This window comes from Myxocyprinus asiaticus, chromosome 12 (assembly GCF_019703515.2).
Source record: "Myxocyprinus asiaticus isolate MX2 ecotype Aquarium Trade chromosome 12, UBuf_Myxa_2, whole genome shotgun sequence".
Lineage (NCBI taxonomy): Eukaryota > Metazoa > Chordata > Actinopteri > Cypriniformes > Catostomidae > Myxocyprinus > Myxocyprinus asiaticus.
Genome location: NC_059355.1, coordinates 6,448,736 through 6,474,605, shown reverse-complemented (window position 1 = coordinate 6,474,605; position 25,870 = coordinate 6,448,736). Strand labels below are relative to the sequence as shown.

Here is a 25,870-nt window from a genome sequence, read left to right as displayed (position 1 = left end):
TTTGGCAGTGGTAACATGGCTGTTTTGCTATTTTCATGTGGCTGCAGAAGTCTCTTAGTAGATTTATAGCCACACAAATTTTAATAAATCATAATAAGACTTGTTTCGGTCGTGAATGACTATGTGCTTTTCAACAAATCACTTGAATGAATGATTCAGTGACTCACTCATCATTAAACAAAAAATACTCTTATTTGTCAGCACCTACTTAATATGTAATCTGAAGAAATGGTCACTGAAATAATCAACCTGGTCTCATAGTGAAAACATGACTCTATGTACATTTTTGCAAAACTTGTTATATGTGTCTCCAGGTACAATTCCCTGCAGTTTCCATGTGAAATGAACACTAGAGGCGCTAGAACAACTGTGTTTTATTCACTTTCACTCAAATCATGACTAATGGCAGATTATGTCCTAATAAATACTTATTTTTGTGTCTATTACTCAGAAGCTGCTATTTTATGATATCAGCACACTTTTACTCTAACGCATCTTTTGAAAAATGACACATTTTAATGCTTGTATTACAGACTCACCTACATAAATACACATACACTTTTACATAACAAGTTGTAAAATATCTTATCATTTCACCATCTTGTATGAATTATTATGAGTTGTCATGTCATGAGACTATGTACCATCAAAACAAATTTTAAGGGTTAGATCAAGGAGAAACAAGGTCATACTGAGTGTTGACATGCTGCTTCCGAATGTTCATGTACCCTGAAATCGACCCCATTCTGCCAAACTACTGACTAGCGACATCCCCATCAGATATTTTTGCAACATTTAACACATAGCACGTTTCTCAAGTAATTTCTGAGACACGGGTTCTGGTCCTAAAGAAACCAAGAAGTTATTGCGTTCACATAAACAATGGTTAACATAATTCGGAGGTTACATTTGTGCTCTAAAATTACATTGCTACTCCACTGATGGTTAGGTTTGGAGTTGTGGTTTGAGTTAGGGTATAAGGTTAAATCAATATGCATTCCTGTTGGCGGTATTACATACTGTAATTTACAACTAAAACTACAACTCGGTTTTTGCGCCACCCTGTGGACATTTCACCCGCAGTAACAACACATCCAGCTTCAACCACTGGGGGCAGCGGTTAGATTTTCGGTAAGCACAGACTAATTTGAGCAGCAGAGCATCCAGGGTGTAATCAGTCTGAAAAGGAACATTTGCAGGTTACCAGTTTTTACAGTGTATTGAAGGGCGAAGGCTAAAAATCTTAGCTCAAGCTTTTTATGACTTGAAAAATGTTTTTACAATGAAGTTGTGCCGAGTTCCTCTCACATTATCACAGGGGCATTATTTTGTTTGTGGAGTTGGATTCTGACATTGATAGATTGCATTGTCGGCCTTGTCTGCTCGAGTTGAATTTGAGGATGTGGAAAAGGTCACAAAGAATGAATCACATTTGAATGACTGGGCGGACTCAAATGTTCTCCACACCGGCTGATTAACATTGTGGAGGATGAGGGAGGGTTTACGAGATTTAATGTGCATTGCAACAAATACTCAACCTATGGGGACTAGTGCTTTCAATTAGTCAACCTCCCACTTAAGGCCGCGGCACACTCACGGCAAACTGCTTCTTCGATCTCTTCGCTAAAAGCCAGGAAAAGTTCGAAACAGCTGAACAACGGCAACAAGGAGGCGTAGGTGGTTTGAAATTCAATTAAAATCAGATTTTTGGGATTTCGCTTAGGGTGCCAAAATGGTCAGAAACGGCCCTGTATATAGGCAACGGGCAGCTGTACTAATGTCAAACCAAGAGGTCCTTCCTCCAATACTGACACAAAATAGCTATTCTCTGTGTGTTTGTGGTGTGTGTATCAGTGCAATGAAACTTCAACAACTCTAGATGGAACATTCCTCATTAAGGTCTGGGGACGTGATTAATTGTGTACATTTTTTAACTTTTTATTTTATGTAAACTAACTGAATTAACGAATTAAATCGACAGCCCTAGTTTTTTTGTATGTTTTGTCAGTAAATCAATATATATTGTGTGTTTTCAGTTATCGCATTATACAGTATATGTAGTGTACAACTGTACACTGCAAAAAGATGGAACCTGCAATTGTTACCTTTGGGTTTTATTTCTACTTGATCTGACCCTTTATAATTACTTTTTTTTGGTGTACAGTAACCTCATTATGTCTGGTTGATTTAATCATATTTTTGACTTGAATAAAACTAGTTAATTTAGATGTTACATATGAAGCATATATTTTAGAATTTATTTTTTTCAGTGTGTGTGTGTGTGTGCTATGTGCCCTGCAGAGTACTGGTCAGTTAGTATCTCCTTCCTAAGATTCACAGTGAGGTTAGTCTTCTGCTTCATGTAGTGATTGTGTGTGTGTGTGTGTGTGTGTGTGTGTGTGTGTGTGTGTGTGTGTGTGTGTGTGTATACACACACTCACCTAAAGCGTTCACAGGTTTGTTACAGGATTTAAAATTAACTCTAAGGCACAAATATAGAATCCATGACCTACATTTCAGGAGTTAACAGGCACAAATTAAATTTGGTAAATTTGTGTATTTCTCTTTAGGTGTATATGTAGTTTCTCTCTCTTTCTCTCTCTCACCCTTTCTCTCCTACATTCTTTTTCTCTGCTTTCCTCTAAATCATGCAAAGCAGCTTCAAATATCAAATAGCTTTGCAGGAATATCCATGTGCTGAGGGGAAAGAGATGGAGGGGATGTTCGTGTGTGTGTGTGTGTGTGTGTGTGTGTGTGTGTGTGTATATGTGGGTGGAGAAATGGAGCATAAAGACGTCTTCATCTATTTCAGCATCCACACGTACGGTCACATATGCACGCACACACAATTATAAACTTACACAAGTTGTTCTGCCTTTTCTACTCATCTGTATAACATGAGGTTACTGTATTACTACATGCCATATTTGTGAAATGAATATATCAGTTTATAAAGCGTGATAAAAGTTGATTCTGCTGTTTCAATGTGGACTTAGACTTTTGAATGGCACTGTATATGTAAATGTCTGTACATGTCAGATTTGGCTGTACTGACATAATTTCTGTATTCTTTTTTCCCTGTGACAAACTTCTCAATGGCATGGGAAAAAATAGTTAGCTTATTTGTGTTGATGTATTTGTTCTTTCACACATGTTCTTATGTGTGTGTGTTAAGGCCCTTTTGCATATACACATCTGTTTGGAAAAAGCCAGCAGCTGTGTTTGCCAGAAATTAACAGTAAAGAAATACAGTTACCATGTCTCAGGCATTACGGAATGTCAGTTTGGTGCCTGTATACTGTATTTTACAGTATATGATATAAGCGTAATATACCAACCCACTGGAACTACAAAAATCTGCTTTTCACTTTAAAATATATTTGTAAATCCATAGTAACAACAGAAGGCCATATGTTGACTTAAAGTTCATCAAGAGCCCTTCCAGGTGCAATGACCAGTGTTGGGTAAGTTACTCTAAAAAAGTAATTAATAACTAATTACTAATTACATGTTCTACAGTGTAATTAGATTACTGTACTAATTACTGTCTGAAATGTAATTGCATTACTTATTAATAATTACGTTCTAAAACACTTATCAACCTTGACCAGATGAAAAATACAAGGATAGGCGTGAAATTGTTCTTTTAATTGTTTCAAATAAATCATATAAATTCAAATAAATTGTTCATGAACTGGCCAAAGATTTTAAGGGTGCTGCATTAAATTATAAAAAACATACAGTTTAACATTAGACATTAAATTTTGATTTTAAATTCACTATTGTTTTATATAGAATTGTTCTATAGTCTTTACAGTATTTAACACAATTACATTAGAAGTAACTGTAATTAAATTACTGAAAAATTAAGAGTAATCCTTTACTTTTTTCAATGAAAAAGTCATTTAAAGGTGCAATATGTAACAATTTTCATGTAATATTTGCCCTTTTTTTGCCATTGTGTGAACTTGTAACGCAACTTAAAAAATGAGCCCTTCCCGGACTTCCTAGGTTGCCTATTAAAGCCTGTAGACTCAATCTTCATGTGAAACGTGCAGATCGCTAATGCCGGGAAAATCCAAAGGACGTGACGTTTATGCATACTCCGAGAGCCTTGCCTCAGTCATGGCTTCTCATCCGCGGTTCAATAGTGATAACAAATGGTCAACGCTAGGTAAAGTTATCTTAGAGATGAACATCGGGCAGGGCATTTGATTCCTGGAGGACCTTCGTATGGTTTTGGGGATCAAAACCGACCCTGAATTGCCATAAGGATTGATCTGTGTAATTTTAGCTAAACTATAATAACACATTAAATGAATGCTAGACAATGTTCAAGATAATGCAAAAAGACCCATTCATTAGTGTAATGTAACTTGGTTATACAGAAAATATATACATTCTATTATTATAAAACAATAGCGCATCGATATATCTAAATGACAGTTGTGATGGAATCACATCAATACTGAATTGTGTCAACATATTTATAATGTACAGTCTATTTTATAAACAGCTACTGTCATCATCCACCAAATTTAGCTAACAGCTGTTGATAAAGCTGGCTAACTAGCTAACGCCAACATAGTCTATCGTATAAATGCAGTCAATGTATCATGCAAAGAAAAGTGATTACTTCAAACTAAAGTCTCGCATAGTCTCGTATAGTCAGACCTATATCCGCACTTTGTTTAACCCTGTTCCAGCACTGGAGAGTCAAATACAGTAGATAGTCTTAAAGTTTGTAGTAAAACAATCATAACTGTGTAATTTTAATTATGCTACCTCATCTGTCAGCATGATGCTGGTGAATCACGTTGTCTCTTTGTACGTTACGTCATTGTTTTGGTCCCTATGGAGTGTGTGCACGAGCACGAGCAACAGGTAGCTGGCTGCAGTTCACTTAACGGCCACAGGTGTCATTAATAACAAGGGTTTCTGAACCTTACATACTGCACCTTTAATTACAGTAATTAATTACTTAGTAATGCATTACACCCAACACTGTCAATGACCAATACACATGTAGTGAACAGTGTTACCCACACAAACACATCATGGTAACTCGTGATATGTGACACTAAAATAAAGCAAAAGACATAAACTAAACTACATAAAATCTAAAATAGAACACCCCAATGTACATAACTGATATTAAAAATAAGAAGACACAAATATTTTCATCAAATTTAATTAAGGCTACATCTACATTAATCAGGATACGTTTGAAAATGGAGTTTTTGTTTTCAAAATGCTCTCCGTCCACACTGCCGCTTAAATCTTCTTACTGCACATGTGAAAAATTGCCGTTGTACGTATGATCTGAAACGCAATTGCCCTCGTGTTCCGTTGTTGGAAACCAACTCCGAATAAACTTCCCGTCGCCTTTGAAGGAATGCAATGTGAATGTTGTACAAAGTAACATTTTATCTTTAAAAACGCTATAAAAGTGAATGTCAGGCACAACATCTTAATTGTTTTGGTTGTGTGGATCACATGACTGCGGCACATGACAACAAATCGTTTTCAGATATATCCATTTTCCCAGTCCACACTACAACGTGACGACGGTGTTTTCACATTTTTCAACTTGGGAGAGAGTTTTCAAGAAGCTAAAATTTCGCTGACAAAAGCGTCATTGCAGTGTGGACGGAAGGCCAAAACGTAGAGAAAAAGATGTGTTTTTAAACAAAAACGTATTAGTGTGGACATGGCCTAAATGTGATGGTCACGCAGGGACTTCAGGGAACACCTGGTTATTGTTTTTGAACCATAATTTTAAGAAAAGTTTACCGTAAAAGTACATGTATTCTCTTATTAAACATAATATACATTTGTACCATTAATTATACAGTAAAATTATACTTTTTACATAAATAATTTACAGACATGTATTGTCTTGTTAAATACAGTATATATTAAATACAGTATATGCCTTAACATCTACAGTATGTTAAGGTAACTTCATGTCAACCAAGTAAAGTTGTTTCATTTTTGCATTCTTTTTCACATTTTTTACAGTGATGAGGAGGGTGGTGTCAAATCTCATAAGAGACATTTATTTATTCTGGCTTTTGGATGTGACCTCCTCAGTGTGCTGGACCCAGTATATGTGAAAACCTTTAATTACAGGTTTAAGATAAAGAGAGCTATTTAAACCACTGAGTTCAACTGCTATCACCACTCTGTTTACAGTAATCAGACCCCCAGAAACCATCTGACCCATCTGACAGAGAGGAGGTTTGAGAGAGTACATCACACAAACACACAGATGAACTGAAGACAGAAAGCAGAGATTCGTTTTTCTGGCTCTTAAGTGGTTTCAGCACTTCAGATTATTGTAATGTGGTTTTGAATGAGGACAGAATCATGCAAATGAAATTACAATCTGCTTTTATTTATTTATGTCTGGCAGCATGCTAAAATGCCTTACTGTTGAAACTTTGAGAGTAGTCCAATATATTACAGTGATGACAAAGTGAGTGAGGCTGTTCTTTCAAACAGATCAGAATAAATTAATTCAGTTTTATTTCAATGTAGATCAAGCTTCTTTATATATCAGGTTCCTTTGTATATCTCTCTAATGTTTGATTGTGATCAGGATTCTGGAAGATCAATGTCATTACCGTCTGTCGTATTGATTAACAGTAACTTGTCTTAGCTCATAAGCTTTGACCTTTCCTTTCTGTGCATGGCGGCTACCAGCTCCAATTTAACAGCATGTAACTAAAGACAAACATCACTCTCTCCTTCTGTCTTGCTCTCCAGTGCTAGGCTATACATGCGTGCATGTGTGCACTTTAAGGGATTGCGGCTGATTTAATGGGATTGAATAGGAACAGCACATAAATCCATACTTGAGTTAAAAAGTACACACTTATGCACACACACATACACACATTTGTGGCTGTATTGATTCTTAATCTATCAGTATCTCAGCTCCTCATGGACTGGGCTGTGCTCTCTGGTTGCCATGGCAATGGGTGGCGCAAGAGTGAGGTTTCAGCTGAACTGAAATAGACAGAATGTGAAGGAGAAAGACAGAACGAGGGAGCTGTGCATGTGTCAGTCTCCCTTTTGTGCAGCCCACTCAAATAAAACATAGAGGGGAAACTTTGAAGATTTCTGTGTTAAACCCGTAAGTCCACTATCTCCCTCTCTGTTTCTTTGTTTTAGGTGGTATACCTGCAGCAGGCAGAGGTCAACAGGGAGAAGGTGTCTCCCATGCACCAGAGCAGCATTGATGGAGTGGAGGACATGTCCACATTGGCAGATCTCCATGAGTCCGCCATCATGCACAACCTTCATCAGCGATACCAGAAAGACAACATCTATGTAAGCACCTTACAGTTACTTGACCTCCTAAAGGCCCCTGTGTAGCCAGTCCTGCTCGACCCGCTCCAAGCGGGATTTGAACCGGAGTCTCTGGCATGGGAGGCGGGCACGCTAATGAGGAGGCTACAGGCTACAGCCCCTAGCGTTAGTCTCTAGTGTGCCTCTTGAGGCCAGGGGAGTGAGGTTAACACACGCTGCACAGCTATCACGTACCTGCTGACTCCCGTTACACTCACCCCACTAAACCTCTGTCCCATCCGGGTCACGGCACCACTGTAACTATCCTGATTGACCCGCTCCGAACGGGATCCGAACCGGCATCTCTGGCATGAGAGGCAGGTGCGCTAATGAGTAGGCTAAAGCCCCAAGCGTCAGTCGCTAGTGCGCCAGCTATCATGTACCAGCTGGCTCCCATTACACCTGCACACTTCCAATGAAATCAAAGAACGAACAGGTGTGATGTCATTTAGAACAAAATCTGGCCAAAAAGAAGGTGTTTTTGAGTTTGTTTTTGGTTGTTCGTAACAGCTCGCCAGGGCAAAATTTCAGGAAAATTTCTTACCAGCTGCTAAACCCCTTTTACTGCCATTGGTCCACATCATCAGTAGGTGTGACTTGGAGCTCCACCTACTTTAAGGCCGACAGCTAATTCCTGTTCAGTAAGTTACAATCATTCAACATGAACACAATTGTGTGCAGAGTTATTAGCGAGCTGATGCAAACTTACCTACAACTGTACGATTTACCAAGAACATGTCATGCGCTTTTGTTTTTTTGTTTTTGTTTAATTAGTCTACAAAAGGAATCAGATCTTCTCAAATACATTTAAGTGCCCATTCACTCATATGCCATCTGGACATGAAAGCCATTCACACATCTGCCCAAAGTAAGATACGCCTATCATTATTCTTTTGTTCTTATTCTGCCCATTAAAGGGATAGTTCAACCAAAAATGAAAATTCTCTTATCAGTTAATCACATTCATGATATCCCAGGTGTGTATGACATTCTTTCTTCAGCAGAAAACATTTGAAGAAAAATAGAAAAATATCTTTGCTAAGAAGGTCCTTAAAATGTAAGTGGATGGTGATCAAATGTTTGAAGCACCAAAAAGGACAGTCAGTCAGCATATATGTCATTCATATGACTCCAGCGGTTAAATTAATTCCAAAGTGATACGATCGCTTTTGGTGCGAAAAAGATAAATAATTAAGTACTTTTTTAACTATAATCACTTCTGATCAGCAGCAGTATGCACGTTCCTGTCACGAGAATGCTGAGTTCACGTGTTCTCTCATGTGATGTATTCGCGTTGCCATGTTACGGACGTAGGCCTGTCGTGATTATTAAATAACCATCCAGGGGTGTAAAGTAATTGAGTAAAAATACTTAAGTATTATACTTAAGTATTATTTTTGGGGGATTTGTACTTTACTCAAGTGCAATTTAAATGAAATAATTGTACTTTTAATTACATTTCCAAAGAAAAAATAGTACTTTTTACTCTTTACAATTTTAACTAAAGAAATGTTCTCATTGGGGCCTGGGTAGCTCAGCGTGTATTGACGCTGACTACCACCCCTGGAGTCGCGAGTTCGAATCCAGGGTGTGCTGAATGACTCCAGCCAGGTCTTCTAAGCAACCAAATTGGCCCGGTTGCTAGGGAAGGTAGAGTCACATGGGGTAACCTCCTCGTGGTTGCGATTAGTGGTTCTCACTCTCAGTGTGGCACATGGTAAGTTGAACGTGGATCGCGGAGTGTAGCATGTAGCCTTCACATGCTGTGAGTCTCCGTGGGGTTATGCACAGCGAGCCACGTGATAAGATGCGCGGATTGACTGTCTCAGAAGCAGAGGCAACTGAGACTTGTCCTCCGCCACCCAGATGAGGATCTACTAAGTAGTGGGAATTGAGCATTCCAAATTGGGAGAAAAGGGGATAAAAATAAATAAATAAAAAAAGATTTACTCATTACATTTTTGCAGATAATTTTCTTTCGTCTTACTGGACTAAAGCTGCCCTTTTACTGCATCCGACAAACAACAGATGACAGACTAGAGGTCAGTCATTTCAAATGCAGTGTCGCATGGCAGCTGTGTGGAGTTCCAACCATCTGCAGAGGCGGAATTTCGGATCTGATTTGAGCTTCGGATACGCTGAAATATTTAGACCAAATGTGACCGCCCGACTGAATGTGATGTATTCATTCAAAACTATGAGCACGAAGTGAGAAACACTGACAGTTTTTGTCCTAAACTTTATTCTAAACGTCTGCTACTTCTACAGGTTGGACAGTTATAAGTCAAAAATTATAATTCACATTGCAAATATATATATATAAAAACAAAAGGAATTTGTAATTTTTGGTAGCAAACCTCAGAAAACAAGTCACAAAACTACTTTCTTCAAAGCTTATTTTGATGGGGTTTTTTTTTTTTTTTGGTGTCTCAAGGGGCTGGGTGCTCTTTGCTCTAACATTGCAATTCATGAGTACCTTCTCCCATGCAATGAACATTGTGTGACTGGCAACATTTTTGCAAAATAAAATTATGTGGCTCATTACACATATCAGAGCAGTTCTGAGGTGAAATGTCCACTGTGTGGCGCTAAAAGTGAGTGAATGTTCTCACGTCATTTTGCTTCTATGACACTTTCAGCTCACATGTCGATTCTTCAGGACTCGTACCCCGGTCCTTTACATCACAAGTGCAACGTTTGATCACACTCGAACAAGCTTGTAAATGCAGTTGATTATGTGTTGCAAATGCTAAAGTGTATGTCATAAGATAGCATTGTGTGAGGAACAGGGTGAAAAGTAAGTTGTTATGAACTGATAATCTGCCGTTTTACTTGTGATTTTAGTGAAAGGGGATAAAGGTCATTGTTGTTTTTATGCCTATAATGTTCATTCCACCAGAAAATTGGCATGTTTCTTACAATAGGACACATACAAATTTTGCAAAAATGTAGTTATTGTAACATGATTCTATGACCAGGTTGCGAATGACACTGGGGAGAAATATGACAGTCGTCAGAGACAGTAAAAAGGCGGCTTAGCAAACCAATCTAATTAACAGCATCCCCTCTCACACAGTCTCCTCTCTTGATTTCATTCTAGCTAGGAGAAAAGTTGCTTTTTCTTTTTAATACTTAAGTACAATTTAATGTGAATACTTTTTACTTTCACTCAAGTATGTTTTTGGCTAGATCAAAAAAACAAGTGTAAATGTAAAATTGACTAAAAGTGAGACAGATTTGACGTATTTAGAAATATATTGATATTTATAAGTTTTTAAAGCTATAAAAAGGAAATCATAGTTTATCCCTATTTTATTATTTGATTTATATATTTTAAGTTAAATGTGTAAAATTGACTTCTAAAGGTGTATGAAGCACACATGCAGAAAAAAGCACACCTTAAAAAACATGACAATTTATATGACAGTTAATCGTGAAAGCCCTTAAATTTCATAATTGTGACAGCCCTATACGGATCTAATCTCATGTTCTTCTCTCGGTTGAGACATCCAGGATAAGCACATACACACCATTGTGAGTAAACAAACAGATACAAATACAGATCTAAACCAATACCAACAAAGCTTCTGTACAGCATTCTTCCTACTCCGTTGTAAACAGCGCTGCCCTTCCTTGTGTGTCGCACATGCGTCCGTTCACGCGTGAACACGCCAATGCGATTATGTCACACATGCATACTGCTGCTGACCGGAAGCAATGCCTTAAAATTTAAAAGTACTTAAATATTGATCTTTTTCAGAGCAAAAGTGCTCGTGTCACTTTAGAAGACATTAATTTATCCGTTGCAGGTGTATGGATGACATTTATGTTGACTGTCTATGATTTTTGGAGTTTCAAATGTTGGATCACCATCCACGTGAATTTAAGGACCTACTGAGCTGAGAAATTTTTCTGTTTTTCTTCAAATATGTTTTGGTGAAGACAGAAACTCATACACACCTGGGATATCATGAGGGTGAGTAAATGATGACAGAATTTTCATTTTTCGGTGAACTATCCCTTTAACACTCTTTTATACACCCATTTGCAGTAGTAATAGTGCCATCTTAAATTACAATACCGGTATATCGGTATATATAAATTACAATATATCGGTGCATATTATGGCACGTTATCATATTAGCGCCATGAATGCAAAAAGGTAAATATTACTACAACCCCAATTCTGATAAAGTTGGGACAGTATGAAAAATACTAATAAAAACAAAAAGGAGTGATTTGTAAATTATATTCACCCTTTGCTATATTGAAAGCACTACAACTACACATTATATGATGTTTTACCGTGTGAATTTCATAGTTTCTTTTGAAAATGTACAGTAATTTCAAATCAGATGATTGCAACATACTCCAAAAAAGTTGAGACAGGGGCAGTTTAAGACTAATAACAATCTGACGATAACAATTTGACAATATACTGTATAAGGAGCCTCCAAAAACAGCCTAGTCCTTCAAGAGCAAGGATTGTTTGAGACTTGTCAATTTGCCAACAGATGCTTCAGCAAATAATCCAGCACTTTGAGAACAATGCTCTCCAAAGACTAATTGGAAGGATTTTGGGCATTTCACCCTCTACAGTGCACAATATAGTTAAAAGATTCAAGGAATCTGGTCAAATCTCGGTGCGTAAAGAGCAAGACGAAAACCACTTCTGAATGCACGTGATCTCTGATCCCTCAGACATCACTGTCTTAAAGAACATCATTCATCTGTAATGGATATCATGAACATGGGCTTGGGATTACTTTAGTAAACCTTTGTTAGTCAACACCACTCGCCGCTGCATCCACAGATGCAAGTTAAGACTTTACTATGCAAAGCAGAAGCCATACAACTGTGTTTTTTGGTCCGAAGAGTCCACATTTAAAAAAGTTTTTGAAAAACACAGCCGTCGTGTTCTCCGGGCCAAAGAGGAAAAGGATCATCCAAGCTGTTATCAGCGTCAGGTCCAAAAGCCAGCATCTGTATGGGCCAGGGGTGTGTCAGTGCCCATGGCATGGGTAACTTGAACATCTGTGAGAACACCATGAATGCAGACAGATATCTACAAATTTTGGAGTAACATATACTGCCATCCAGCACTGTCTTTTCCAGGGACGTTCCGGCATTTTCCAGGAAGGACAAATTCATACCACATACTGCCCGGATTTCAAGTGCATGGCTGTGTAATCAGAGAGTGTGGGTGCTAGATTGGCCTGCCCGCAGTCCTGACCTGTCTCCAATTGAGAATGTGTGGTGCATTATGAAGCACACCAAATGGCAATGAAGACCCTGTACAATTGTGCAGCTAAAAATCTACATAATGGATGAAAAGGGGAAAATTCCACTTTCCTAACTTAACAAACTTGTGTCTTCAGTGCCCAAATGCTTAATAAGTGTTATTAGAAGAAATGGTGATGTTTCACAGTGGTAAACACTCGACTGTCTCAACTCTTTTGGAGCGTGTTGCAATCATCTGATTTGAAATGACTGCACATTTAAGAAAATTAAAAATATCATCGGGTAAAACGTAATGTAATGTGTAGTTGTAGAGCTTTCAATATAGCAAAGGGTGAATACAATTTACAAATCGCTCATTTTTGTTTTTATTAGCATTTTTCCTACTGTCCCAAATTTTTCATAATTGGGGTTGTAATTACACATTACACACTGCAAATCTATTACTCTAAATCATCATCAAGTAGTTAAATCAGCTTCTTTTACTGATCTTATGTGAATTCTGCTCATAGAATGAGGCATGAGGTCATTGATAACACATTTTAATGTCATATTAGTTGATGTTTTCATGTAGTCTCGTGCATACTCGTATTTAAATGTACCTCCTAATGCCTTCCACAGCGGTGTGGCCGGTGGCTGAATGTTCGCAAACAGTATGTCATTGTTCAGCTGTGCAATGAAAGTGAATGGTGACTGAAACTAACATTCTGTGTTCCCCCTAACATTAATGCTCCTGGACCTTTTAAGTGTTCCTTATGCATCTCAGAAATGCAATATGCATGTCATCATGTTATTTTGCTGGAATAGGATTTGTCTTCAGTGTGTCAACAACAGCAGATTACAAAGGATGGATTAGTCAGAGCCGTGGCCTAGTGGTCATGTACTCTGACACATACAGTAATGCAAGTGCCGTGAGTCCAGCTTGTGTCATTTCCTGTATATGAGACTCCTGAAGTGAGGTTGAATCCAAGTGCAGTTTTCTTTGAAATTCAAACATGGCAACTCTGACCATAACCCAAAAAACAAATACCAAAACCTGGTTCCCCTTTTGGTCCAAGCAAGGATTTAGATATTCTTCATGGGCTATCCAAGAATTTCTGTTACTATTAATGATTTCATCTGTCATTGTAGGTTTGCACATTTTCACCAGGGATCTTCTCTAAGCATATCTAAGGGTGGCAGTTAGTAAAAGAGCTCTCTCTGTCTTTTCCTGTGTAATCAATCCTGTGTTGTTTTCAGTTCTGAGTTTGAGAGTGGACAGCTCTCTGATTGGTTGTGAGAGGAACTAGAGTTTCCTGTCTTAGTGTAGCAGAGAGATATTAACTCAAAACTTCTCAGTCAGAGGCTGAAAGGAAACCCTGTTTGACTGAAGGGTTTTCCTTCTTCAAGAGAAACATCCGAAAGCTAATATAACTCAGACTGTTTTCAGAAGAAACTGATATGATACAGGATGTATTGAAACAATGCAATGATAGCCTAAATGTTCCAGTTTCTGTTAGAGCACTGTTTTATTTCCATTGTTTAAAACTGAGTTTATCATTAGCTCAGATATTTATATTCAAATTAGATAAAGCTAGACTGTTTAATTTATCTATCATCTGCCTACCTACCTACAGGTGGATTGTGTTTAGTTTTAAACAGACCCAGGATAAATTGTTCACTGTAAACAATTTGATGTAAAATCAACAGGCAACAAATAGCCAGCAAGCTGCTGTATTCCATACCACTGCAAAATTACTGTAAAATTATCAACAGTAGTTTACAGCATATTGTATAATGATTTACAGTATGTGCTGTACTGTCAAATTAATTACGGTAGTTGTTTGCATGACGTATATTAAAATACAGTAAATTAGCTGTACAGTAAAATTAATTACGGTAATTATTTGTATGTTGTATATTAAATTGTAGTGTCCATACCGTAGAACTTACCACATTAAGCACAGTTTTAGCTTAGAGTAGAGTAACTCATTTCTATTACAAGTTAAAGAAATGAAACAATTGAGACATAACAAAACTTTTTGCAAACATAACATTTATTACAGAATGACAACTCAAAAATCACATAAATGTTATCATAGAGTTAAATTATGACTACACACATAAAAGTCCATTCAAATACTTCAATATTAATTTCACCAGATGTCCAAATGACTGAAAGAACACTATCGCATTCTTTGACTGTCCAGACCTAGAAAACAAAAATACAAAAATAAATTAACATCATGAAACTTTAGTCTTGTTTTTAAGGGAGAGAACACACTCTCAACAACCAAGGTTGAGCATCATTTAGAAAAGACTGAGATAGAAGTTACTTGCATATTGAATAAAATTCTGAGCAAAACATTGACACGTTATATTTGTACATAACTTTATTTTAGATGGAAAGGTCAAATGAAGTGACCGGTATAAAAAAAAGAAGAAAAAAAAGAGTTGCGCATGTTCGACCGGTGTAAATTTGTAACCGGTTCTGCTCGAACCGCTCCAAGCGAGATTCGAACCGGTGTGAGCCGGCACAGGAGGTGGGCACGCTAACGTGGAGGCTAAAGTCTACAGCCTCTATCGTAAGTCACTAGTGGACCTCTTGAGGCCAGGGGAGTGAGGTGCACTGCTATCATGTACCAGCTGGCTCCCATTACAAGTACAACATTTGTTCACAGACAAGGTAATTTGGTTACTTAGTATTTCAACACTTGTAAGTGCTTACTTCAATACTAAACAGAATGGCTGTTGTAACTAATGCTAGTATCTGTTTGAGAACGTAAACTTTATCATTACATGCAGATCCTCATTGTGAAATGATGAGTGTTTGAAAAAATTATAAACTGCTAAAAGATGTTTAGTGTGATTTTTGGTGCTCGCCTGATTCAGTCAAAAAGAGGTCACTTTGCTTCTGCTCCTCTCAAGGCTGAAGTGACGAGGAGTCGAGTGCAGGCTCAACGTTCACAGGTTGCCAGGTGCATTCCCAGTTCTACTTTTTATGCGATTGTATGAGTAAATCCAATGCAGAGAAGACATCTCCTGGGTTTCATCTTTTTGATAATAGATCACTGAATAATACCACAAATTTCCCCTCTAAATTGTGTATGTGCAGGTTTGAGATTGGGCCAGTTCTCATGAAATTTAACAGTAAATTACTGTAATTATTTTCCCACTCATACACTTTAGTTTGACAGTAACATACTGTAAACAGTTTCTACAGTAAGTTGCAGTTGGAAATACAGTAATAATACTGTCAAAACAACAAATATAATTTACAGTGTTGTCTCGGAATCACAGACGCCATCCATTCTTACTGCAAGTGGGTGAACAGATCAGACCATATATATTTGTGAATCAACATATAAGATATATAACAGTCTCAAAAGCTATCCTAAATGCATTTTTTATTGTAGTGAGAACTTTTTTGTACTAAAGTGGTTTATGACACTTTAACAAACAATTTAGACTAAAGACACTTTAAAGAATGTTGAAGGCAAACTGCAGCTGTGTATTAGCCAGATTTACATAATTAATTAATAGATTAAAAATACCTCTGAGTTTGATTGTTAAAGTGAATAAATAAATATAAGAGCATACTTTAAACCATCTGTTCTTTAATTGATAGTTCACCCCACCCAAAACAATGTAATTTCATACCTGTATGACTTTCTTTCTTCCACAGAACACAAAAGGAGATGTTAGACAGAATGACAGTGTCAGTCACCATTCACTTTCAGTGTATGGAAAAAAGATGCAATGAAAGTGACTGGTGACTGAGACTAACATTCTGTGTTCCTAACATTAGTGAACACTAACAATAGTGTCCCACAGAAGGTCATATGGTTTTGGAACAACATAAAGGTTAATGAATGATGAACATTTTTTTCCATTTTGGGGTGAACTATACTTTAATTTACCCTTCACAAATGCCTCAAAAGACAAACACATGTTATAAATAATTCACCCAAATTGTAGAGATGATGCCTCAGCAGTATGTGGGTAATTCAGCTCATCACTTTTTAGCCTGTGTGTGCATGCGTGTGTGTGTGTGTGTGTGTGTGTGTGTGTGTCTGTGAGACAGAGAGAGAGAGACCAAAGTAGTTGCCCTCTGGACATGTGTAAATAAGTGTGTGCCATCTAGAATCTTACTGATGATGCTAAGGTGAATACTGAAAACAATTCGACCCCCGCCAAGTTTTCATCTGGATAATCTGTCCCCCGCAAGAAAGTAGTTGCTCTGCAGATTAAGGTGCTCCACTTGCATTGTTAATGCTATAACAAGGCAAGTTCTTGCGTTAACACACATGCCACTGTGGATGAGCTTCTCTCATAGCACTCATGACTGCGTAACTGATATCAAGGTTTTCACTAAAAATGACTTAAATTCTAAGTTGGTTCTCAACAAAACCTATCGGATGCCTTCAGAAGACTTGTAATATGGGTCAGTGATGCTCATTTTTTTTTTTTTTGTCCGGATCAATTAAAGGAATAGTTCGCCCCAAAATGAAAATTCTCTTGTCATTTACTCACCCTCAAGGCACTAAGAATGTGTATGACTTTCTTTCTTCTGCTCAACACAAACAAATATTTTTAGAAAGATATCTCAGTTCTGTTGGTCCTCACAATGCAAGTGAATGGGTACCAAAATGTTGAAGCTCCAAAAGCACACTAAGGCAGCATAAAAGTAATCCATATAACTCCAGTGGTCAAATCTATATATTCAGAAGCAATATGATAAGTGTGAGTTAGAAACAAATCAACATTTAAGTCTTTTTTAAGTTTTAACTATCAATCTCCACTTTCACATTCTTATTCTTGTGTTTTTGGTGATTTGCATTCTTTGACTTTAATATTGATCTGTTTCATACCCACATCTATCATATCACTTCTTAAGCTATAGATTTAACCACTGGACTAGTATGGATTACTTCTATGCTGCTTTATGTGCTTTTTGGAGCTGCAAGATTTTGGTTGTCATTCACTTGCATTGTATGGATCGACAGAGCTGAAATATTCTTTTAAAAATCTTTGTTTAGGTTCTGCATAAGAAAGAAAGTCATACAGATCTGGGATGGCATGAGGGTGAGTAAATGATGAGAACATTTTCATTTTTGGGTGAACTATCCCTTTAAGTTATTCAAAAATACATTTAAATTGTCTTCTAAGATGAATATGTTTTCAATTACCTCAATTAAGACATTTTGATATTTTTTCTGGTGCTTAAAGTAAAAATTGTTATGTGGTTTAACCATTTGGAGACAGTAAAAAAAAAATGTATGTCTCATAGTTTCTCTCAATCGCTTTGGCTCATTTTTTTAAACAGTCTTAACATTCTCTAAACTGTAAGTGCAATTGTCACAGCTGTTTTATGGGACATCTCAACTCTATTGCACGTCTGCAAAATGTAGTTACTCACCCAAAACATTTAATTCATGCATCAAAACCTTGTTATTATGTCAGTAAATTGGCCAGTGCCACCAAAATGAAAAGTTTTTTTGTCATCGAGCCGTACAGGTCAAAATGTTTAGATGTTTTTTCACCATGGCAGTCAACCCTGGAAATGTTTGTTATATACAAATTTCCTTTTTGTTCTAATTTTTTGTTGACACTGACTGTTTACTGTACTATACAAGAATGTCAGGTTTGTCTAGCTGGATGCTATTGTGTATCACACTGAGCTTTTACTTTTACAGTAGGTAAAAGTTTACTGGGAAAAGTCAATACTGTACAATACTGTAGTACACAGAAAAAGGATATGCACATTTGTATGTCCATTTTTACACATTTCTTACATGTAAAGTCATACAGTGAACAGAAAATTGCCACAAAATGACATCCATGCAAAAAAAAAAAAATGCAACAATGAAAAAACCTGCGGTAGTTTTGTAAAAAACAATAAATTGTACCTCCTCACAGTACGTAACACTAGAAGTTCCCATCCTCTTGGTGGACATCCTGTCGTTCTTGTTGGTCTGGCCAGAGATTTAGCAGACATCACAAACATTCCATGTCATAGATATTTATGGAATATACATGTACAGTATGTCTGACAGATTTTGATAACTGAATGGATCAATTTGCATGTGATGACTTTCACGATGAAAGAATGTTTAGAAGTTGTGAAGAGAATGACAATTTCACTGAGAATCAACTCATCAGTTTTGATGAGCAAGACATGTGCATTTAGTTATTGTGCAAATTGTAGACAGTTGTACTTACTCTTTTGCACACGTGCCAAAACACGTGCAATTTGCTTAAATGAATAAGAAATTCAAATCTGGTGTGAACAAAAAACTAATTGTTCAGAGATTTGAAATGATTGTTTTGAAAAAATAATTATAATTCGAGAATTGAGCCAAAGCGAATGAGAAAAACTGTAAAAGTTGAAATTCTTGGAAAAAAAATAAAAATAAATGTTGGCATGAGTAGTGCATAATAAGTATTTATTAATACTTCTTAAAAAAAATAAGCAGTGAAACAATTTTGTTTTAAAATATTATTAATTAATCCACCAAATCAACCAACATGAAGGTTACCATTTTGTATCAAATAAATAAATAAATAAAACAGAGAACCTTCTTTTAGTACAACCCTGTGAAAACCTGATATCCCTTGATGCAAAAATTATTTTTAAATAAAAAATAAAAAACAAAACATATATATATATTTTTTATTCCCTTATAAAATATGTTTGAAACTTTTAAATATTATATTTTAAACATTTTCAAATTCTTTAAATGATTCTTTTTGGTAGGAAATGTATAACTGTTTTTCAAAAATATATGAAACAAAATTAGACACAAAGATTACATTTCGATGAATTTAACACTTCTGTTTTAAACTGATTTTTTTTAAAGATCTCCGCTATACTTCTATGATAATTTTGGGACCTTTTTAAGCTTTAAAATGAGGCACTATCAACTGGAATTGTATTGGGCCTATCCTCATTTAAATACCTCGTTTTGTGGTTCTCACAAGAAAGAAAGCCAGACAAGTTTGGAACGACAAGAGGGTGAGTAAATTATGACAGAATTTTCATTTTGGATGAACTTTCCCTTTAAGCAATTCAAACCCATTTCATTACATGATCCATTATCTCACTCTAACAAGTGACAATGGCTGTAGGGGTGTTTGACTCAGTATGTGTGTAGGTAACGAAATACAAGGGTTTATGAGACACAGTATGATGAATAGCTCTAGTTCTCTGATACAATAAGACAGGAAATTATGCATGGCTTTGTAATACCTCATAATAGCAGATCTTGAGTAATATTCACTATCAGTGTCAGAAAATAGCTTTCAGGTCATTTGAATAAAGAATCTAAAGCAACATGTGAGGCCTCATTTGTCTGCAGTGTTGTTTATCTTGCTTTGGACTGCACATTTGTGCCATGTTGAGCTCAATGGAGTGAATGTGAAGGAGCCCTCTTATTCCATCTCGGTAAATAGATACTGAAATTTACCCCTCCCACTGCCAGTGTCTAGGTTTGATGAATGACAGCAGTGGTTATCTGGTTTATCTGAGACACAGCCGACATGAATAAGAATGGCTGTCCTCTGTAGCGCCCTCTTGGGGCTGTAGTGGGAAAAACAACACAAAAATGAAAGGAAAAACACTGACACTTTTTAGAGCCACAACAACCAATTTGATGTCATTTTACACAATATCAGCATCTATACTTTCTCAATCATTTGTTTTACTCCTTAACAGGTTTATGATTCAGCATCTAGTAAACAATTAATGTACCAGGTGGTAAATCTCTCCTGTTCCATTAGTGATTATGTTAAGCCATAGATTTATTTATTCCTGCCCTCACTGGTTATTGTCCATAGTACCATATGTCTGGTCCAGTCTGGCACATCTCCAGGCTTCCAAGAAGGTCACTTGTTAATCTAATCGCTCTGCTGTCACTAAGATCAGTAAATAATTTTACTGTGTTGTTGTTAGCCTCAATATATGAAAATGACACACAATCACTCAACCATACCTAAACACATTAATAAGACCAGTATCTGCTAATGCAGTCAATATTAAATAGGATGGATTTGTGATGTCACAGCACTCATAGATAAGGACACACATCACCCACAATCCTCTTGTGGCCCACTAACCCTGAAACAGCCAGCTTCTGATGTCGAAAGTGTGACCTAACTGACATACTGATTATTAAATTTCCCTCATCAGAGATTTTTTCAAAGAGAAAATGGATAGGGTTAGGGTATACATAGAATATAAAGTAATTCTAGTTAGCTTTATATAAAAACAATAGAAGCCTATGGTATGTCCAGAGTTAGATGTCTTTCTGTATCTATTCTAATGCTTAGTGTCGAATAGTTTTCATCCAATTTTTTTATACCTGTTCTCTCTGTTTATCTTTCTCTCTATCTCTTAGACTAATATAGGCTCTATCCTGGCAGCCGTGAACCCTTATAAGCAGATCGCAGGGCTGTATGATCCCTCTGCAGTGGAGCTATACAGTCAGCATCATTTGGGCGAGCTGCCGCCACATATCTTTGCTATTGCCAATGAGTGTTACCGCTGCTTATGGAAGAGACATGACAGTCAATGTGTGCTGATCAGGTAACGTAACCCCTCCAAGCACAACACTCTTTGACTGTGGCCTTGATACAGAGACAGAGTCTGCGTCTGTCCTCATTAAAAAAAGTAAAAGGTATGCTCATCCAGCCTGTATTGGACACAGGTGTAAGACACAATGCAATAAACAAAGGAAAAAATGGTAAGTACACTGATTTTATTGCTCCAAACTACTTTATTAATCCTAATCAATTTAGAATTTCTTAGCGAATGGTCAAAATATTGCAAATTGATTAGGATTAATAAAGTATTTGGGGGCATTAATATCAGTGTGCATAGACTTACCATATTTTACTCATTTAATTGACCCTCATGCCCTCCATAATAACTGTTGCTCGCTTCATAGAACGTCTAGGGCTGTCGTGATTATGAAATTTGGCTGACGATTAATTGTCAACCAAATAATTGGGATTATGACGATTAATTGTCTCGTTGAGGGCTTTCATGATTCATTGTCAAATAAATTGTCATATTTTTTATGACAAAGTAATTTTTACATATTTAACATCAAATATATAAATCAAATAATAAAATAGGGATAAACTATGATTTCCTTTTAAGGCTTTAAAAATGTATGAATGACATGAAAAATACTGTTTTCAATATCAAAATATTTCTAAATACTTAAAATATGTCTCTCTTTTCGGTCAACTTTAGTTTTGGTCAATTTTACATTTACACTTGTTTTTTAACCCATATATTTTATATTTTTTAAATAAAAAATAAAATATTATTTTTATATATATTTTATTATATTTATATTATATTTTGATTATATTATGCAACAGTAAAAAATTTATTTCCTAATTTCTTCACTTTCACACGGTATTTTAATGCTCTGATTAAACCCCACTAGCCCTTATTTGTCATGAAGCAAAACCTTTGAGATTTAGTATCATCATTTTATCACTCCACAGAAATAGAGTAAACATGCATCTCCTCACTGCGTGTCATTTTTTATTATTTTTTCTCCCCTTTTCTCCCCAATTTGGAATGCCCAATTCCCAATGCGCTCTAGGTCCTCGTGGTGGCGTAGTGACTCACCTCAATCTGGGTGGTGGAGGACGAATCTCAGTTGCCTCCGCATCTGAGAACATCAATCCGCGCATCTTATCACGTGATAAGTTGAGCGCATTACCGCAGAGATGCAGTGCGTGTGGAGGCTCACGCTATTCTCTACGGTATCCACGCACGAGCGAGAACCACATTATAGCGACCACGAGGAGGTTAACCCAACGTGATTCTACCCAACCTAGCAACCGGGCCAATTGGTTGCTTAGGAAGCCTGACTGGAGTCACTCAGCATGCCCTGGATTCGAACTTGCGACTCCAGGTGTGGTAGTCAGCGTGTTTACTTGCTGAGCTACACAGGCCCCCATGTCACTGTGTGTCGTTAACCAGGAACATTTGCCTTCACATGATCGTTTAGTGAATGCTTTGCATTCACTATCATAGTTTCTACTTGTTCATTTATATTTTCGCGGGAGTTTGGCGCGAGCCTCTGCTGAGCCTCTGCTGACAGCGCACGCATCAGAGCGCTTCACACGCTCTTCGGGACAGGAGCTGATTGACCTCCACGGTGCGGCTCAGTGACGCTTGACTGAACTCGGACTTGAACTGAATCACACACAAACATGCCGTCCATGGCATTTATACAGTATACAGTTCACTTACAATTCCCTTATCTGGGCATTAAAATGTGTTTGGAATTTGAATGCCCAGTAATCGCGGTTGTCTCGAATAACCACGGTTAGATCAAATAAAAGCGATCAGATGGTTATTTAATAATCGTGACAGGCCTAAGAATGTCCCATAAGAATGATTTAGAGATTTCCACAAACAGTGCAATTTTCAGTACAATATGCTCATAAAGTGGTATACATTGAGTTGGATGACATGTGGCATTACAAAGCATTTTTATCTGCTTTTCTCTTTAAAGAAATTGTTAGATTACGCAGTGGAAACTAGGAATCAAGACAAATGCTTATCACAATCACTGAAATCGAAAAGCCTCATTTGATTGTGATTACTACTGATTACTTTAGTGTTAGCAAACAAAACAACATACTCACTGTGAACCCTTCAGGTGAACTCTTTATTGCCTCTACTATGATCATAATCAATAAGTAGTAATTAATAATGTATTAATGTTACTGTAAGTTAGTAACATTAGCAAATGGTGCCCGTTACTCATGTTATACGTATTTATTTGAAAATAATGGCTGACACGTGGTTTAATGCACTGCATGCACTTCTCAAGATTTGGAAAAAGAAAAATAACACAGCATGTGTCTTATCTCGGTACCTTGTCTCACTATTATAAGTGGGCAATGACGTTTTAAAGTATATTAGGATCATTTAATTCAGTTTAAAACTATTCAAACATACAAGACTTCCATAGACTTCTGTTAGAAAATAACAAAATCTTGTCTGATAATATGGCGGTGGACATCAAGCATAAACAAATAGAACATGAATAAATATATCAAGCATTCGCCCTTGTGTTTTTAAGAGATATGTCTCTGCCACTGCTTTCTGGGAAAATCAAGCATTTTTTTGTGACTTAGAATCAGTTGTATCTTGTTTTAAAGAATTTGTAGGTAACGTGAAGCAGATTTGAAATGCTGTTGGCCTTATTCGCTGACTGATAACTGAAGAGGGTCCATTATTAGATATTATCTCAGTTTGCGACTCTTGTTTGCATTAAACCTAAATGCTGAGTTTAAGCAACTATGGCTTAGACTTTCTGCCACAAAATGCAATCGACTTTCACAGCAGTGCAAGTTCAATGAAGACAAACAGGTTAAATAACACAAATGTCAGTCTAAGGTCAATTAAACTTGAGTCTGTGTGTGTGTGTGTGTGTATACAACAGTGGTGAAAGTGGAGCTGGAAAAACAGAAAGCACCAAACTACTGCTGCAGTTCCTATCTGTCATGAGCCAGAACTCTGCCGGGATGCCACCTGCAGAGAAGAGCACACGCGTTGAGCAAGCCATCGTACAGAGCAGGTAAACAAAAGAAGAAGAAATCTTCATTACACGGAGATTGCTCTTTCATAGCTGAGTAGACTGAATAGAGAAATAAAAGGAGAAATAAAAATAGACACAAATGAGACAAATGCTGACATATTGGAAGAGCATAAAGTTATCAAATAGATCTGGTTAGCATCGCTCAGAAAATTTGATCTTGGAATAATTTAGTTGGAAATGTGATGAAGATCAAATTTGGCAAATCTTAGTTACAATTTTTTCAGTTTTCAGTGTAAGAGAAACCATTGAGATCTCATTTGTGATTTTTCCACATTCTCTAATCCACATACATAAACACACTTTCACACATAGAAAATCCTTTACACTTTTCTCTCTCTTGTGCAGCCCCATCATGGAGGCATTTGGAAATGCCAAAACGGTCTATAACAACAACTCCAGTCGCTTTGGGAAATTCATCCAGCTTCATTTCTCTCAAAGTGGGAACATCCAAGGAGGATGCATCGTCGACTGTATCCTTCTCATTGTACACAAGCATTCACACTCACTTATTGTATATGAGACACCCTGTCTCTTCGTTATAGATGCTGCTGTGCACTGTTAAAAGTGGTAACCTACAGTTGTTACCTTAAGGAGCTATTTCTACCTGATTAAACCCTTAAAATTTGTTTTGTTGGTATAACCTGATGTATTTACAGTAGGTTGATTCAGTGATGTTAGATAATATTTTTGACTTGAATAATACCAGTTAGTTTAGATGGTACCACATGGAGCACATTTTGTAGGTTAACATTTTTCAGTGAAGTTTAATAATCCAGTCAGTGTTACTGAATAAGCATTTTCAGTGTATTTGACGCATTAATCAAGTTAATCACTGTGCAGTGGATTAGACTCATCATAAAATGCAAAATACTTAACTAGCAATTAGTCAGTGCTTTATAAAGACCATTATTAAGCATTAATTGCTGTAATAGTAAGTGTTTCTAAAACAGTAATAAACACATTAATTAAGCATAAATGAATATCTGTAATGGACTCGACATGGAGGCGAAGGTAGAATCCATATGCAAGAAGTTTATTACAATCAACAGACACAAGGCAGAGACGTAATCGTTGAAGCAGGCAAAGTTACACAAGTAATCAGTCCAACCAGGCAAACAGAGCAAAACAGTAATCCAAAATAGGTAATCCAGTAAAGCAGGCACAATGGTCATAACAAGTAGGCAATAAACAGGCAATGAGAATAACGCTTGGTAAGGCAGTGAAACTGGCAATACTTCACAAAGTCATAATTGAAGAGCATGGCTATTTATATGGTTCAAACAGGAAGTAACCGTAGAAAAAACGGTCCAGTGTCAGTATTCGGGGGAGGGCTCCCTCTGGTGGCCGGCTGAAAGGATACCAGCCTCATTCGTTACAATATCCAATTCATTACATATATAAATGTATATTTCATCTTTATTAACTATGAATTTATGCCTTCTTAATGTTCTCATTAATGCTTCTTTACCACTGGTTTGCTTCAGCTGTAATTAGGCATGTGAGGGTATCAAATTTTCACGTCACGATAATTGCTGAAGCTTTTATCACGGTATATGGTATTATCATACGGTATTGAATTACATTACAAAAATGGGTAATTCGGGACAGGAGTTTGTTTTTAGGCCATTTATTACTTTTTTGGCTTACATCCTTAATTTTTCACAATGCCA

General features: G+C 36.8%; 1 protein-coding gene across 1 annotated transcript in view; it reads left to right on the top strand.

Moving 5' to 3' along the window:
* Positions 1–25,870, top strand: part of LOC127449533 (unconventional myosin-X-like) — an 87,614-nt gene that overhangs the window by 19,651 nt on the left and 42,093 nt on the right. Inside the window, exons 3-6 of the mRNA XM_051713020.1 lie at positions 7,177–7,335; positions 20,967–21,154; positions 24,045–24,179; positions 24,546–24,670. Of these exons, the coding sequence (XP_051568980.1) occupies positions 7,177–7,335; positions 20,967–21,154; positions 24,045–24,179; positions 24,546–24,670 (607 nt within the window). The remainder of the gene's footprint in view (positions 1–7,176; positions 7,336–20,966; positions 21,155–24,044; positions 24,180–24,545; positions 24,671–25,870) is intronic.